The 15,000-nt window shown below is 47.2% G+C and overlaps 1 protein-coding gene across 1 annotated transcript in view; it reads left to right on the top strand.

Moving 5' to 3' along the window:
* mtss1 (MTSS I-BAR domain containing 1) overlaps positions 1-15,000 on the top strand; it is a 211,472-nt gene that overhangs the window by 13,983 nt on the left and 182,489 nt on the right. The window contains exon 2 of the mRNA XM_063216207.1: positions 10,824-10,885. Coding sequence (XP_063072277.1) covers positions 10,824-10,885 — 62 coding nt within the window. The remainder of the gene's footprint in view (positions 1-10,823; positions 10,886-15,000) is intronic.

Below are 15,000 nucleotides of genomic sequence, written 5' to 3'. Positions count from 1 at the left end.
CTTCAATCACGTGTTACAAAATGCGAGTTAAATAGATGTTTTTTTTTTCATTTGTCCTCACAATGTTTACCTAGACGTTTTCACATCAAGCAGTTACTTAATAGGACGAGAGTAGAATAATAGAACCTACTTCTTTCCTCTCTGACAGAAGTGAATGGACAAATGGGAACGGAAGGGCAAACGGAACAGTGCTTTGTGCCCGGCCACTTTCCAGCGAACACTCAAAATGGAGCTGTATGCAAATGGTCAACAGCACACTGCTTCCGACTCGGCTCTATAGTAGCAGGGCTGATAGTATTCAGGCTCCATGCCTGATTTCAGGCTTGACAGAGTTTGCAAAAATAAAAGCATTGATAAATAATTAGCCGTTAGGTTATTCTTATCTCAGAAAGTGTTACAGGTTCAGGGTTATCTTCTACTATCAGGCTTGAATTATGTTCATACACAAGCTATTAAATGTTTGAATAATGTGTCAAAATAGGCCTACGTTACGTCACTACGCAGTATCTTGTCATCGTCGTTGGAGCAGGGGAAAAAGTTCAGGCTCAGGATTTTTTTTCACTTTCACCCATGTAGTAGTGAGCCTTGCTAGCCTGCTGCGTAGCGTAGCGTAGCCTAATCCAGGTCAGGTTTTGCAAGGTGCTCTTTCTTGCCTCTGGTCACATTTTTTCTTTTGGCCTCAGCAGGACCAGGAAACTCAATATCCTCCACTCAGACAAAAGGGGACTGCAGGCAGCCAGGGCAGGCAGGCACTCTTACATGGCAGCAGCAGCAGCAGCAGCAGCAGCAACCCAGGAGTCTAGCCAGTGTTTCCCATACATTGAGGAGACTATGGCGCACCGCCATAGTTTAAATTTGGCCGCCATAGTTTCTGAAAATGTAAAACTTTTTTTTTTTAATTGTCATGGGTGAAATCTTATGTAATTTCTAAAAATATAAATGGCTGAAATGTAGGCCTATAGTTTCTCCATGCGCCAATGTCATACTGTACTCATTGTTTTGCCGTTTTGCGTTTACGCCGTGTGAACTTCCACGCCCCCCATGGCTCATTTGAAATACACAGGCTGCCCCCATAGTTTCAACATTTTCTGTGGGAAACACTGAGTTTAGCCCATTGGTGGGAACCCAACCCCATTCCCTATACTACACCAGGGGTTTTCAAAGTGGGGGCCGGGGACCCCTGTGGGGTCCGCGAGAGGTTGCTACTGGGAGGGCCGCGGCTGGTTGGCAGGAGAAGTATAGCAAAACAGAATAAATATTTGAATGAATGAAATCACTAAAATCAGTGCACCAAAATCTATGGCACTCAATGTTACAATTTTGTACTTTTTATTTGGCTTCAATGCATTGATTTTTGTTGCATTGTAACAAACTTTTTTCCGGGACACCTCTTGTAGGGGTTTCAGGCCGACCAGAACGGAGCCGGTGTCGGTGCCCGCACCAGTTACATTTGGCACTAAAGTGCTTACCTGCGAACCGCCCGTGTTCATACCGGGCTCCGAACTTTTCCTGCACATGACTCTGTTACCCGGATGAACCTGCTGACGGCCACGTTGTCATCACGGTTCGCAGAGAAAAACCTAGTATTTTGCGGTTCGCATTGAGAACCAACTTTCCGGTTAGCGAACGTTAATATCTGTGGAGTGAACACGACGGCCAGTTCGAGATTAGGTGCGGGAACGGGCTCCAGCGCGGTTCTCAGTCGGCCTGAACGCGCTATTGGAGAATCACTGCTCTAGACTGGAGTCTCAGACTAGTCTCGGGCCTCAGTAGACATTTGGCTCAAGGCTGGGGAATGTGGCTGCCGAGCCCCGCGTTTCACAGCCTGCCGCTAAACTGCCACGGGTCCCCAAAGTTTCCTTTTGTCATTTGCTGACCAAATGTGCTGCCCGGCCCGTCATTCCCCCATCCCACCTCCCCATCCCCCATCCCACCTCCCCATCCCCCATCCCACCTCCCCATCCCCCACCCCACCTCCCCACCTCGCCATTCCCCTCTCCACCTCCCCCATCCCACCTCCCCACCTTGCCATTCCCCTCTCCACCTCCCCCATCCCACCTCCCCACCTCGCCATTCCCCTCTCCACCTCCCCCATCCCACCTCCCCACCTCGCCCCACCTCCCCACCTCCCCATTCCCCCTACCCCACTCCACCTCCCCATCCCCCATCCCACCTCCCCACCTTCCCATTCCCCTCTCCAACTCTCTATCCCCCACTCCACCTCCCAATTCCTCTCTCCCACCTCCCCATCCCACCTCTCCACCTCCCCACCTCCACATTCCCCTCCCCACCTCCACATTCCCCTCTCCAACCCCCCATCCCCCATCCCACCTCAGAGGAGAGGAAGAGCAAAGGACCAAAGGAAAGGATATGTTTTTGTTTCTAGTCTCTCTCTCTCTCTACACCCCCCACCCCCCCAAACCTTTAAATAATGTCGTCTTGACATTCGCCACGCATGCATCATGTGTTTGAAGAAGGGACATTGTGTTTACAGCTGCCGCTCCACTTAAGAGAAGAGAAGAGAAGCGCGCTGGCTGGTGGCACAGACCCTTTATCTGGCCTTCACCTCACTCATGTCATTGGACTTCTGTGAGGAGCTAAGTACAGACTGTATTTTTTTCCCACCCAAACATGCTTCCAAATAATGTAAATAAGAGGGAGACAAGTTTGTGTGTGTTTGTGTGTGTGTGTGTGTGTGTGTGTGTGTGTGTGTGTGTGTGTGTGTGTGTGTGTGTGTGTGTGTGTGTCTGTGTGTGTGTCTGTGTGTGGGTTGAAAACATGGCAGCATTCGTTGTAAGAGAACAGCAGAGCGTTTACTTTTCGCCGGTGGAAAAGAAAGGCCAGTACATCTGTGTGTGTGTGTGTGTGTGTGTGTGTGTGTGTGTGTGTGTGTGTGTGTGTGTGTGTGTGTGTGTGTGTGTGTGTGTGTGTGTGTGTGTGTGTGTGTGTGTGTGTGTGTGTGTGTGTGTGTGTGTGTGTGTGTGTGTGTGTGTGTGTGTGTGCTCAGCTGGTTGAAAACATGGCAGCGTTGTAAGAGAACAGCAGAGCGTTTACTTTTCGCTGATGGAAAAGAAAAGGCCAGTCCAGAACATCTGTGCCTGCCTGGCTTGGCTGGCCGTGTGGCCATGTCACAGTTTTCCGCCTGTTTTTGAAATCATTCGTCCCGGTGACCACAGTTTGGTGCGAAAACCCGCTCTTCTTGGTCTGACACGGCTCTGCTGGGAGTTTTTGGCCGGGAAAAAAAACTTTTTTTTCCTTTTTTGTTTTTTGGAACAAGCTTGTTTTCTGTTTCTCCCTTCGTCAGGAAAACACTGTACAGGAGAAAACACACACACACACACACACACACACACACACGCACACGCAGAGACCTTCTGGAACTCTCTCCTCAGATTTATTGCGCTGCCGCTCGGAGGGGAAGAGAGGGAAACAGTTTTTCCTGGAGCTCTAGACCGACTCGTTTCAGGCTGGATGACGAGGAGAGAGCGAGAGCGAGAGAGAGAGAGAGAGAGAGAGAGAGAGAGAGAGAGAGAGAGAGAGAGAGCAGGAGGGGGGGAAGCCCTAGTAGTCAACAAAACAATAAAAAAAAAATTTAGCATCAAAATAAAGGAGGACCCCGAGGCAACTCTGCTGTTAAAGGGACACTGTGTGAGAATTTTTGTCGTTTATTTCCAGAACTCATGCTGCCCATTCAATAATGTTACCTTTTTCTTGAATACTTAGCACCACCATCAAATTCTAAATATTCATTATGACTGGAAAAATTGCACTTTTCATACATGAAAAGGGGGATCTTCTCCATGGTCCGCCTTTTTGAATGTCCAAAAATAGCCATTTTAGCTGCAAAAATGACGGTACTTCCTAGAAAATATTTGTTTATTACTTAGTAAACTTTCATGTAAAGATCAAATTTGGCAATAGGCAGCCCAGTTTCAATTACAAGCATAGTAATGCAGTACCTTTTTTGACCATTTCCTGCACAGTGTCCCTTGAAGTCCTTTGTTTTATTTGTACCACACTGTTTAAGACGCCCCCTTCTCCCCTTGATTTCCTCTGCATGGTACAATTGTGTTGAGACCCAAGGAAGCACTTCCTCCTTCTCTCTCTTTAAAAAAAAAATTGAACAGTTTGTGGCTGAAAAACCTGTTGTAGTACTGCAGTGTCAGTGTGTTGAGTTAGCCAATAACCAGGAGACTAAAAGGAAGGAAGAGATAAACTTAATCCAGCATAGTGTGCACGCAGCCGTGACTTGATCACGGCCAATTTACCTCTGCATGCCTCATCTTGTTTACACCCGTACAGTAGAAGAGGTGCGTGCGTGCGTGCATGTGTGTGCGTGCGTGCGTGTGTGTGTGTGCGTGCGCGCGTGCGTGAGTGCTGGAAGGCCACTTGGGCAATGAATGTTCGCTATCAGCAGACTCTGGAGTTTAGATCCTGCCAAAGTGAGATGGAAAAAAAACACACACACACACACACACACACACACACACACACACACACACACACACACACACACACCTGCCTTGTGCCGGGCACAGCCTCCCCGCCCCTGTGCCATGACATGGCTGCTCGCCCCAAGGTCTCCTAAGTCTGTCTGTCTCACTCTCTCTCTCTCTCAGTCTCTCTCGATATCTCGATATCTCAGTTGCTCTCTCAGACTCCCTCTCTCTTCTCACAACATGTCATCATGCATAGGCGTATCTATGACACGCTGATGTAAACCCACTATCGCGTGTGTCCAATACGCATTTCCAAGTTAAGTCGTGCTCCACAACGCCCTGTGACAGGTTAGGTTTAGGGATGGTTTTGGTTTAGGCACAATTTAGGTAGAAATTCACCTAATCTCGCTGTTCTTGGCAAAAGTAAAGCAGCAGAAACATTCCTTTACTGACAGGTTAGGTTTAGGGGTGGTTTTGGTTAGGGCACAGCAAAGCATATTTGCGTTTAGTAACAGAAATGCGCTGTGACAAAACAAAATCGCTGACACGGCTGGAAAACTGTGCAAACCTCGTCACGTGTCAAAAGTGCATGAAGGTGCTTTACCGTTGCGTTGAGGAGCACGCTTTAACTTCAAAATGCGTCGCACCAACACGCTGAATGCACTAGCGTGCGATACATACGCTAAAGCATGATGACAGCCTGCTTCTCACTATCTGTCTGTCACTCAATCACGCTGTTCGTTTGGTCTCCCTACATCATCACGTTGACTTTCTTTCCTCGCCCTCCTTGGCCTTTTCTACCCTGGCCCTTTTGCTGTCTTGATTTATTTTGGCCATTTGTACGCTTGCGGCTTTTCTATTTTCTTTTGCCTCTGTGTTAATTAATTTCCCTTTCTTTCTGTCTGTCTGTCTGTCTGTCTGTCTGTCCTTGTCATACTCTCCTTCTGTCTTGTTTTTGAGGTCTCTTTCTCCACTCTGTCATCATTCCATAGTCACCTTTTCTTGCATTTCTTCTTCTCTCTCTCTCTCTCTCTCTCTCTCCCTCTCCCTCTCCCTCCCTCCCTCTCCCTCCCTCTCCCTCTCTCTCTCTCTCTCTCTCTCTCTCCCTCTCTCTCTCTCTCTCTCTCTCTCTCTCTCTCCCTCTTTTTCTCTCTCTCATTCCCTCTCTCTCTCTCTCCCCCTCTCTCTCTCTCCCCCTCTCTCTCTCTCTCTCTCTCTCTCTCTCTCTCTCTCTCTCTCTCTCTCTCCTCTGGGTGACCCCGGCAACCCTAATTGGGGCCTGCTGCTCTAGTGACCTGTTTTCTGCTTGCTGCTTTCTGGGATTAGCTCCTCTGGGCGCCGCGGAGAGCAGGATTAGGAGCAGAGCAGTGAAAGCAGGTGACTTTCTACAAAGTCACAGGAGAACTTTGTGGTCCAAAGAACTGCTACACACACACACACACACACACACACACACACACACACACACACACACACACACACACACACACACACACACAGCCACCGACCTGCCTCATATATAACCGCTTGCACGGGTGCACACACATTCAACACACACGCACGCATGCACATGCATTCAATACACACACACACACACACACACATTCAACACAGACGCACACATGCACATGCATTCAATACACACACACCCACACAGGCATTCAACACACACGCACACAGACACATACAGACACATACAGACACACACACACACTACATACAGGGCAGAGCAGAGCCTGTGGGACATGCCTCAAACTGTCACTCTGAAATCTAAATGGGGGAGTTTGGGAAGTAGGGCTGCACAGCTCCAGACGTGGAAATACGGTAATGCATTTCCTGGAAATAATGCATTTCCTCATTGGCGGTATTTGCAGTGTTTGAAAGACTAATAAATATCACATTAGGATGTAGTCACAGTCTGCATATCAGACTTGTTGCCTACATGCTCCAGTTCCCTCACAGTGAACCATAGTAATTGAGAGGTGAAGTAATGTAGGCTATATTAAACAATTTGGTTCCATTTTAATCATAACACGGTGTTAGTGCAAATCAGGCATTGTCTTGATTCTATGCAGTCCAGCTGTAAACCATAGCATCTGTATCTAGGTTATCTGTTGCACTGTCAATGTCTTAAACCCATTAAAACACGACGTCATAAATTTGCTGTTACTAGAATGGCAACGGCCGAGTCATAGTGCATTGCTAAATTCCCTGTGTTATGTCATAGTAGTGTAGTACTATGGTAATTAACCTATCAATTATTATTACAGCGTGCCTCAGATGGTACGGTGTGCATTGAGGGGCAACTACAACGCTACACTTAAAGTGATACTGTCCCATTTTTGGAAATAAGCTTATTTTACACCTCCCCTTGAGTTAAATAATAGTGTTTTACCCATCACCTGTACTTGCAACCGTTCTCTGGCTATGGCAGTGCCATGCTAGCAGTTAACATTGAGTCCTATGAGACCAGCTCGCGGCTAACTGGTCTCATAGGACTCAATGTTAACTGTTAGCTTGGAGGTAAAATGTGCACTGCCATAACTAGAAAACGGTTGGAAGAACAGGAGAAAGGTAAGAGCCTATTATTTAACTCAAGGGGAGGTGTAAAATAAGCTTATTTCCAAAAATGGGACAGTATCACTTTAATACTGCGCTAGATATCAAACCCTTGGACTTGACTAATGCCAACATGTGACAAAGAAAGCGCTTATCATCTTAACCCGTGAACATGTGACCTGATTAACCCATAAAGCTAATTTGTCCTGACTTGTTTTAGACCTCAAACATACGGATTTAAGATTGTGGAAGGTGCTAAGGCAGTAAAAAAGGGCAGGGGGCAGGGCTTGTTGAACTGTAAGGAGCGGTGTGTTGTCTGTTTGTTTATCCCACCACACACTTAACCCTTTGAGGAGTAAGGAATTCCCCAGTTCTTCTAGAATTGTACTCGAACACTCTACAGCTCCCATAAAAGTCTGTGTTAAAAATCTTGAAAAGTCCTTATGACATCATAATGAGAACTCAAAATGAGAAATGTTGGCAAAATTCTAATCACATACTTGTGACGGTACTCCTCAATGTGTTGAAATCTGGGGGCTATACTAAGATAGGCCTAAGTATACGATACTAAGTAGGGGTGTAAATCACAGCCTCCATAACGATACGATACAATACGATACGGTACGGTATCGATTTCTTAAAGCGGGGATTCGATTTTATTTTCGATACTTAAGAATGCCCCACCATAAGATGCGATTTGATTAAATAAATCGCCGGCCAATACATCGATGCATCGATACATTTAGATTATTATTTACATCCCTAATACTAAGTAGGCATTGTCTGTGGCCTCTCCCAGCTGGGGGCAACAGCTTGGGGGTTCAGATAAGAGGCTGAGTAGAGGGAGGCGTTGAGATTTACACCTGGGCTCGTCTAAGAGGTATTAGATTTAGACCTGGGCGCGTCTAAGAGGTATTAGATTTAGACCTGGGCTCGTCTAAGAGGTATTAGATTTAGACCTGGGCTCGTCTAAGAGGTATTAGATTTAGACCTGGGCTCTTCTGAAGTTATTAGCCTGTCTCTCTCTCTCCCACTGCAGTGCTGACCCATGTGGTTTTGGAGCTTATCTCCCATTAGGAGGTGATCTACTTTGCACACTGTTGCTCTGAACGTTTAAAATATTGAATCTAACAAGTCTGAAAGGCGGACAAAGATGCGTCCGTCTATGCAGAGGTGCCCTGGGAGCTCCAGGCCAAAAACTCTGTGCCTTGTGGACACAGGAGGGAATTGCAATTTAAAGAATGCGTTTCAGGCGGACAGACAGATAGACAGACGGACGGACTCCACTCCACTCTTTTGTATAGAAACGGGTTGTCGTTTCTACCAGCTCCACTTCAAAACAGGCCTTGTTTGAGCTAATTGGCTTGTCAAAGAGGTATGATCCTGTCGTTTCCCGTGCTCTCTCCTGCTCCTGTTGCCTCACGAGTGGCAGGTTATGTTATGTGAAGAGTGGTGCACTAGTCTGCTCACTCTTTTGCTCCGGACAGAAACGATTTTGCTTCAAATCCTTCATCAAGCAAGCATTGACCAACATAATAAGTAAGTGGGGCCTGAATCGCATAACATGGCCTTGCACTGGAGACCTGTCTAAACAGGTGGCGAATGCCTCAGCACAGCACTCATACCACAACACATGAAAACTTTAGATTTTAATTCAATCAACCAAAACAACACATTTTGTCCTATTGCTTTGAACATGCAGTGGATTGCCAATTCTTACTGATCCTTGCATAAGTGGAAGTATGGCGCCTCGCCATGAACCCCATCTACATTATCATGGGCACGTGGTGCACTTTTGGCGGTCTGATGGCAGGTGTGACACACAGCCTAGCCTGGTCTAGCCACATCACCTCCTGAAATATTCTCTCGATGGGCGAGGCTAGCTGCTGCTAAGCTATGCAAAGCAGGCTAGCCTGAGGCACTGAGTGAGTCAGTGAGCAGTGCACTCAGCTAAACTTTTGAACAGCATCTCCGTATGGGGACATTTAGGCTTTCTTTCTTTTTAAAGATGTGTTTTTGGTCTTTTTGACTTTATTTATGATAGACAGTGAAGATAGTGACAGGAAGCGAGTTGGGAGAGAGAGGTGGGGAAGGACTGGCAAAGGACCCGGGTGGGGAATCGAACCCGGGTCAGCCACATAGTAGACGTGTGCCCTACCGCTAGGCCACGGTTGGGCCGACATCTAGGCTTTCTGATATGGAATAGATTTTAATATAAATGGAGAGTAATGGAAATCCTTTTTCATTATACAATGAGATTCACATAGTGTAATGAGGCATGGTTGCCGGTATAAGATTGTCGAAAGGTTTGGGAAGGTATTCTCTTTTTGTATTCTAATACATTTTCCTGGGGGCTTTCTGTGAAAGGTTTCCTATTTTCCTGCTTTCCTAGTTTCCTACTTTGTTTCCTACTTCATTCCACTATGTTTGCTGACTTGGCATATCACCTGGTAAGCTTACTTGGCTGGGGAGTTTTCCGATTATTGGTGCCTACTTGTTTAAGGCAGAAGGAGAGAGAGAGAGAGCCAGTGAGTCAGACAAGCTTCAAGGAAAAGGCATAAAAGTTTATTGTGCAGACAGAATCGATGTCACCGTTTGCGTATGTATTGCGTAACAACCTGCCGGTAAGATGGCACTGTGTGACCACTTTTGCTGTTCCACTTGTGAGAGCAAAAATGGATGGAAGTAAGTGAAACTGATTTTTATTGTGTGTGCTTTGCCTCTACATCTCCGTAAACCATTTAGCTGGGGTGTGAGTAAGTGTGCAGTTATGGACTTCAGTTTAGGGTTCAGTTCACCTGACATTTCGCTGTAAATGTCACCCACTCCTTAATTGAGAAACTGGGTATGAGTGGGTGATGTTCATTCTACCGCAAGGTATCACCAAACTATGCACTGAGTATAGGCGTGTGTGTTTTGCACAAGCACAAATACACACACACACACACACACACGCCCACACACGTACACACACACACACGCAAACACACTTGCACACATATTTCCATCTAATCAAGGGTGTGGACATCTGTTGGTTGATGCTCTTGGGCTGTGTGAAGAGGGATCGGGGTGTTCCCTGATTGTGGTGCAGACTTGGCCGGACGAGCCCTTTTTAAGTTACCTCAGAGTAAGCGGCCGGACGAGCCCTTTTTAAGTTACCTCAGTAAGTGGTAAGTGGTGAACGGCTCTGAAAGAAAATCCCGGTGGCTTTTGTTACACTGGGTGGGAGCATGAAGTCATCGGGCTCTCGTGTTAGTTTTATCACTTACTCACTTTTCAGTTTTCTCACTGAACTGTGTCTTTGCAGAACTCCCACTAAAGACTACCACCCCTCCGAGGGATGTTCTATTTTTTTCTTAACTACAATTCTCAGAATTACTCAGAACTTTTTTTAAACTTGCCTTGACTTTAAAATGTTATCTCTTTACATGGGAACATTTTGAATGCTGATCTTGGAATCTGCATAATTTCAAATTCCTTGTTGCGTTAACTTATTTCAATTTCCTTGTATGACCTGTGCACATGAAGAAACTGACAATAAAAGCTGACTTGACTTGAATCTACACATGAGTTAACAAATAGCCTACAATTATTGGACAAAATCAGGATATTTAGTGATGTCACACACACAATATGACTTCTCTGTTCACTTTGTTTCCTTAGTAAAATATGGTTCAAAACACACAGTGCCTAGTGCTCTTTACCTCTTGCATTATCAGAATCGTTTTAACCACAAACATGCATGTCAGCGTCTCTTTATAATAATGATTTATGGTGTTTACCCTGGAGTGACCCCCTCTGCTTGTCTGTGTGTTTGCTTTGCAGGCCAGCTACCCTGCGTGGGAGGACTTTGTCTCCAAAGGAGCCAAGCTGCAGTCCCAATTGAGGTGAGGAGAAGAGGCAACAGTCTTTTTTTAAAGATAATTTTTTTGGTCTTTTTTTTCGACTTTATTTGATAGGACAGTGTGAGAGGTGGGCAGGAAGCGAATTGGGAGAGAGAGACGGGGGAGGGGTTAGGGGAAGCACCCGGGCCGGGAATCGAACCCGGATCAGCCGCTTGGCAAGGGAGTCCCCTACCGGTCGGCCACGGCAGGGACAGAAGAGGCAGCAGCCTAATGTTCATGCACCCCAAAATACTAGCACCGACCTCCCGTCCTTTACTTTTGTGGCCTCTTGCTTCTGTGTCGTGTCCGCACACCCCCGTGGAGAAAAACGACAGCCTAGGCAGAGTAAATGTTGGTGGGATTTTCCTCGCTCACCCTCATCCTGAAGGCAAATGAGAAAATGACCTTTGAGTTGTGTTTTTGCAAGATATTGAATAAAACATTGATCATCAATGGTGCCATCTCGGATCACGAGGTCACACGCAGCAGGATTGGATGGAGGTACTAGTTTGAAGTGTGCCTAAAGTCAGGGGCAGAGGCTAAAAATAGCAGGCTACATGGAACAGCACCTCAGAAAATTTAAACTGCTGCATGTATGTTTGGCCAATTAACTCATCCAGCAAGGGAACAGCAGCTGAACGAATCGATTGGGAAAATTTAAGTTATGTGGCAGGACTTTTGCTTTTTGAACCTGTGGTGCCTGTACTGTCTGCCTCTGGCCAGTGGAACTTGGGAGCTCAGGGCCTGGCTGTGTGTCTCTGTGAGGTCGAGAGGAAGCACAGCGGATTTATTGAGTTCCTCGGGTCGGAGCCAATCTTTTGTTACTTCCTCGAGGTTTGAGTTTTGGACAGGGGACAGACCTTTTGCCCCGAGAAATAAATAAATAACTAGAACTAGAACTGGAACGTGCGGCCACTGGATTCAGAACGCTTTATAAGTTCTGTATTATTTTTTTTCATTCTGAGGGACTTCTCGAAGGAAGATACAGGACAAGGCTTAAGTTTATGGCCCTGTGATTGTAAAAACAGTTTGTTCCTCAACATTGCTTAATGGCTTTACCGTCAGGAATCTCAGCTCTTGACTTGGCCAAAGTGGACATTGAAAAGAGCCATCAGAGGGACGCCAAGAACAAGAAGACATGTTACGAGAGAAATGGAGAGAGAGAGAGAGAGAGAGAGAGAGAGAGAGAGAGAGAGAGAGAGAGAGAGAGAGAGAGAGAAGAGAGAGAGAGAGAGAGAGAGAGACAGGAGAGAGAGAGAGAGAGAGAGAGAGAGAGAGAGAGAGAGAGAGAATGTACTCATAGTACATTCTCACAATACATCCATTACAACCCCCTTATATCCTCATAACCAGCTCCCCACTCTCCCCAACCCGACACAACAAACCCCACACACACCAAATGCTTGAAAAAGTCCCTACATCATTGACCAAATGGTAGTACATGAACTCAACCTTGATACGACTTTTGACCAGTCCCAGAAAACTCTCCAAGGGGTCTACCGAGTCAAGATTCAGCATTTTCTTTTTTCTTCCCCTAGTAGGAAATTAACCAGACAAACCTCCCTCTTGAATTTGACACTGTATTTAGGGCCACTAATAAAAAGGGACTCTGAGAAACCCTCCCCAAACCCTCCCAAAGCCTCCCTGAACCAGTGAAAAAGACCCTCCAACCTTTTACAATGCAAAAACAAATGAGTTAAAGACTCTTCCTCCCCACAGAATGGACAACCCCTCCCCACTGCTGGGTCCAGGTATGCCACGTGTCTGTTTGTAGCGATCGCCCCATGAACAAGTCTCCACTGCAGATCAGCAGTACGCTTCTCAATGGGAGGCTTGTACAGGGACCTCCAGCAACCCCTAGAGGGGAACCCCGGCCCAAACACTTCTGACCACCTCCATGCCCCAACACGCTCCAGCACCCTCTGATGGCCCACCTTAACGCACAGCGAGTACAACTCCTTCTTACTGAGGCTTACAAAGTCTCTCTGCCCATGCATCTCCAAACACACAAGACCCTCCCCCTGGTCTTGTGCAGACTCCATCCATGCAGCAGACACCTCCAACATAGGGAAGCTGTATGTGATCCTCCAGTCTGGACCCAGCCCGCAAGTCTGTAGCACCTGCCTCCAGGCACCCGGCAGCGCTCTCTGGACCTCTGCCAGGATCCCCTCTAGGACCCTCAGCGAATGCAGTCCAGTCATCCTCTGTAGCTGATTGGCCGTTTTCCACTCACCCCCATCTCTCAAGTGAGCTAGAACCGTACATCCAGCAGCAGCAAAAGTGCTTCGGACACTGGCGGATGCAAAGAACCTGCTCCTCAACCAAGGGTTAAAGAACAAAGGCTCCCCCAAAACCCAGTAGCCTGAGTATCATCCTCCGTAGTGACCGCGCTGGCTCAATACTTTCGCTTGTTGACCACGGAGTCTGACCCTGCAGCCACCCCCGGCAGTTGGAATTCAGATATTCGTTCAGTATCTGAATAGCCAATAGGCTCGCTGATAGTCTAAGCCCCTCCCCAAGCCCTCTTACATATTCAACTGAAATACAACAACTTGATGATGGCGATGTGATGTCTGTAACCAGGACATTTGATAGTGCTTGGTGTAAACTGGGACATTGCCGTCCGCCAAGACCTTTGACGGGCTTTCGGCACTGACACTGCGCAGCTCTTGGGCAGTCACACTGGGCGTTTCTCTTCTGATCACTTTAATGGTTTTAGTTGACAGTTAATATCTTCATAACAAGGTTGGAACAAGCGCAGCCCCATTTCAGTGTTACTTTTTTTGCTGTCACACTCGACGCATATACACAGACACAAACTGGGAAGGAGAGAGGGTGGGGGCTGCTCCGTGGGCTGTGCATTTGGCGCATATTAAACAACGCAACTAGTAGTTTCCCAATAAAATTTGAATCATAATGCCGTGGATCCAATACTATAATATCATATAATATTGTCCTTAAGTCTGAGCGATGCATTGATTATTTGTTTAGGGTACGTTTTCTGCCAGCTAAATGCAAGGGGGAAGGGGGCTATATTAGCAAACAAGACGATTGCACAGTTAGCCTGCTAATTTTAAATATGATCACCTGGAGCTAATAGCCTTCACATGGCTTAATCCATCCCTGTTATCAGTCCGCTTGAGGTTTTTGCTTCGGGAAAGTGAAAAAATGAGGTCCTAATTAATCTTCAGATGGTGTCGGACCCTGACGGTGCCATAGGCACACGTTGTATGTCTCCCTGAAATCGTAGGTTTTTGACGGACCTCGACAAGTTCTACACTCCTTAGTTACCGTTGCTGAGCTCGGATTGGTTGGCGGCCGTTTGTGGGAGGGGTTTTGCGAAAGGCTAATTCCCTCATTAAGTGAGATAATTTCCAACTGCCGGGGGTGGCTGCAGGGTCAGACTCCGTGGTCAGCAAGCGAAAGTATTGAGCCAGCGCGGTCACTACGGAGGATGATACTCAGGCTAAAAACCCAGTCCTTCACAGTACAATTAGTCCTCTGCACCTTGAATGTCGACATCCACGCTTTCATCATTGTGCGGTAGACTGGAGGAAGCCCACCGCAGCACTCCTCATGCCCACTGAGCAGGAACAACTGCCGGTCATAGCCCATCGGTGTAGACTCCCTCAAGAGCGAGAGAGCAACTGGCCCCCACACCAAAGCCTTCTCGTAGAGCAGTCTCTGTGCCGCATGCAGCCTGAAGCCACGCACACGGTTTTGAATGTCCACCAAGCCCTGCCCCCCCTCTCCTAGTGGCAGATACAACACTGGTGCTGGGACCCAGTGCTGGCCAGACCAGAAGAAATTGTTCATCCTGCGTTGGAGCTCCCTCACCAAACTCTCAGGTGGATCAAGGACACTGAACCTATGCCAGAGCATGGAGGCGGCCAGGTTATTCGTGACCAGAACTCTACCTCTGTAGGACAGCTCAGATAACAGCCAATTCCACCTAGACAACCTGGCAGACACCTTCCCCAGCAGCCCCTCCCAATTCCTCTCCTGAAATGTAGAGCCCCCCAAGAAAACCCCCAACACTTTGAGCCCCTCCCTCCCCCACTCCAGCCCCCCAGGAAGAGAAGGTGGGCCACTATCGGCCCACTTCCCCATTAAAAAAC

Source organism: Engraulis encrasicolus, chromosome 14, assembly GCF_034702125.1.
Source record: "Engraulis encrasicolus isolate BLACKSEA-1 chromosome 14, IST_EnEncr_1.0, whole genome shotgun sequence".
NCBI lineage: Eukaryota > Metazoa > Chordata > Actinopteri > Clupeiformes > Engraulidae > Engraulis > Engraulis encrasicolus.
Note: the sequence above shows the minus strand (reverse complement) of the source record. Positions and strands in the feature narration are given on the sequence as shown.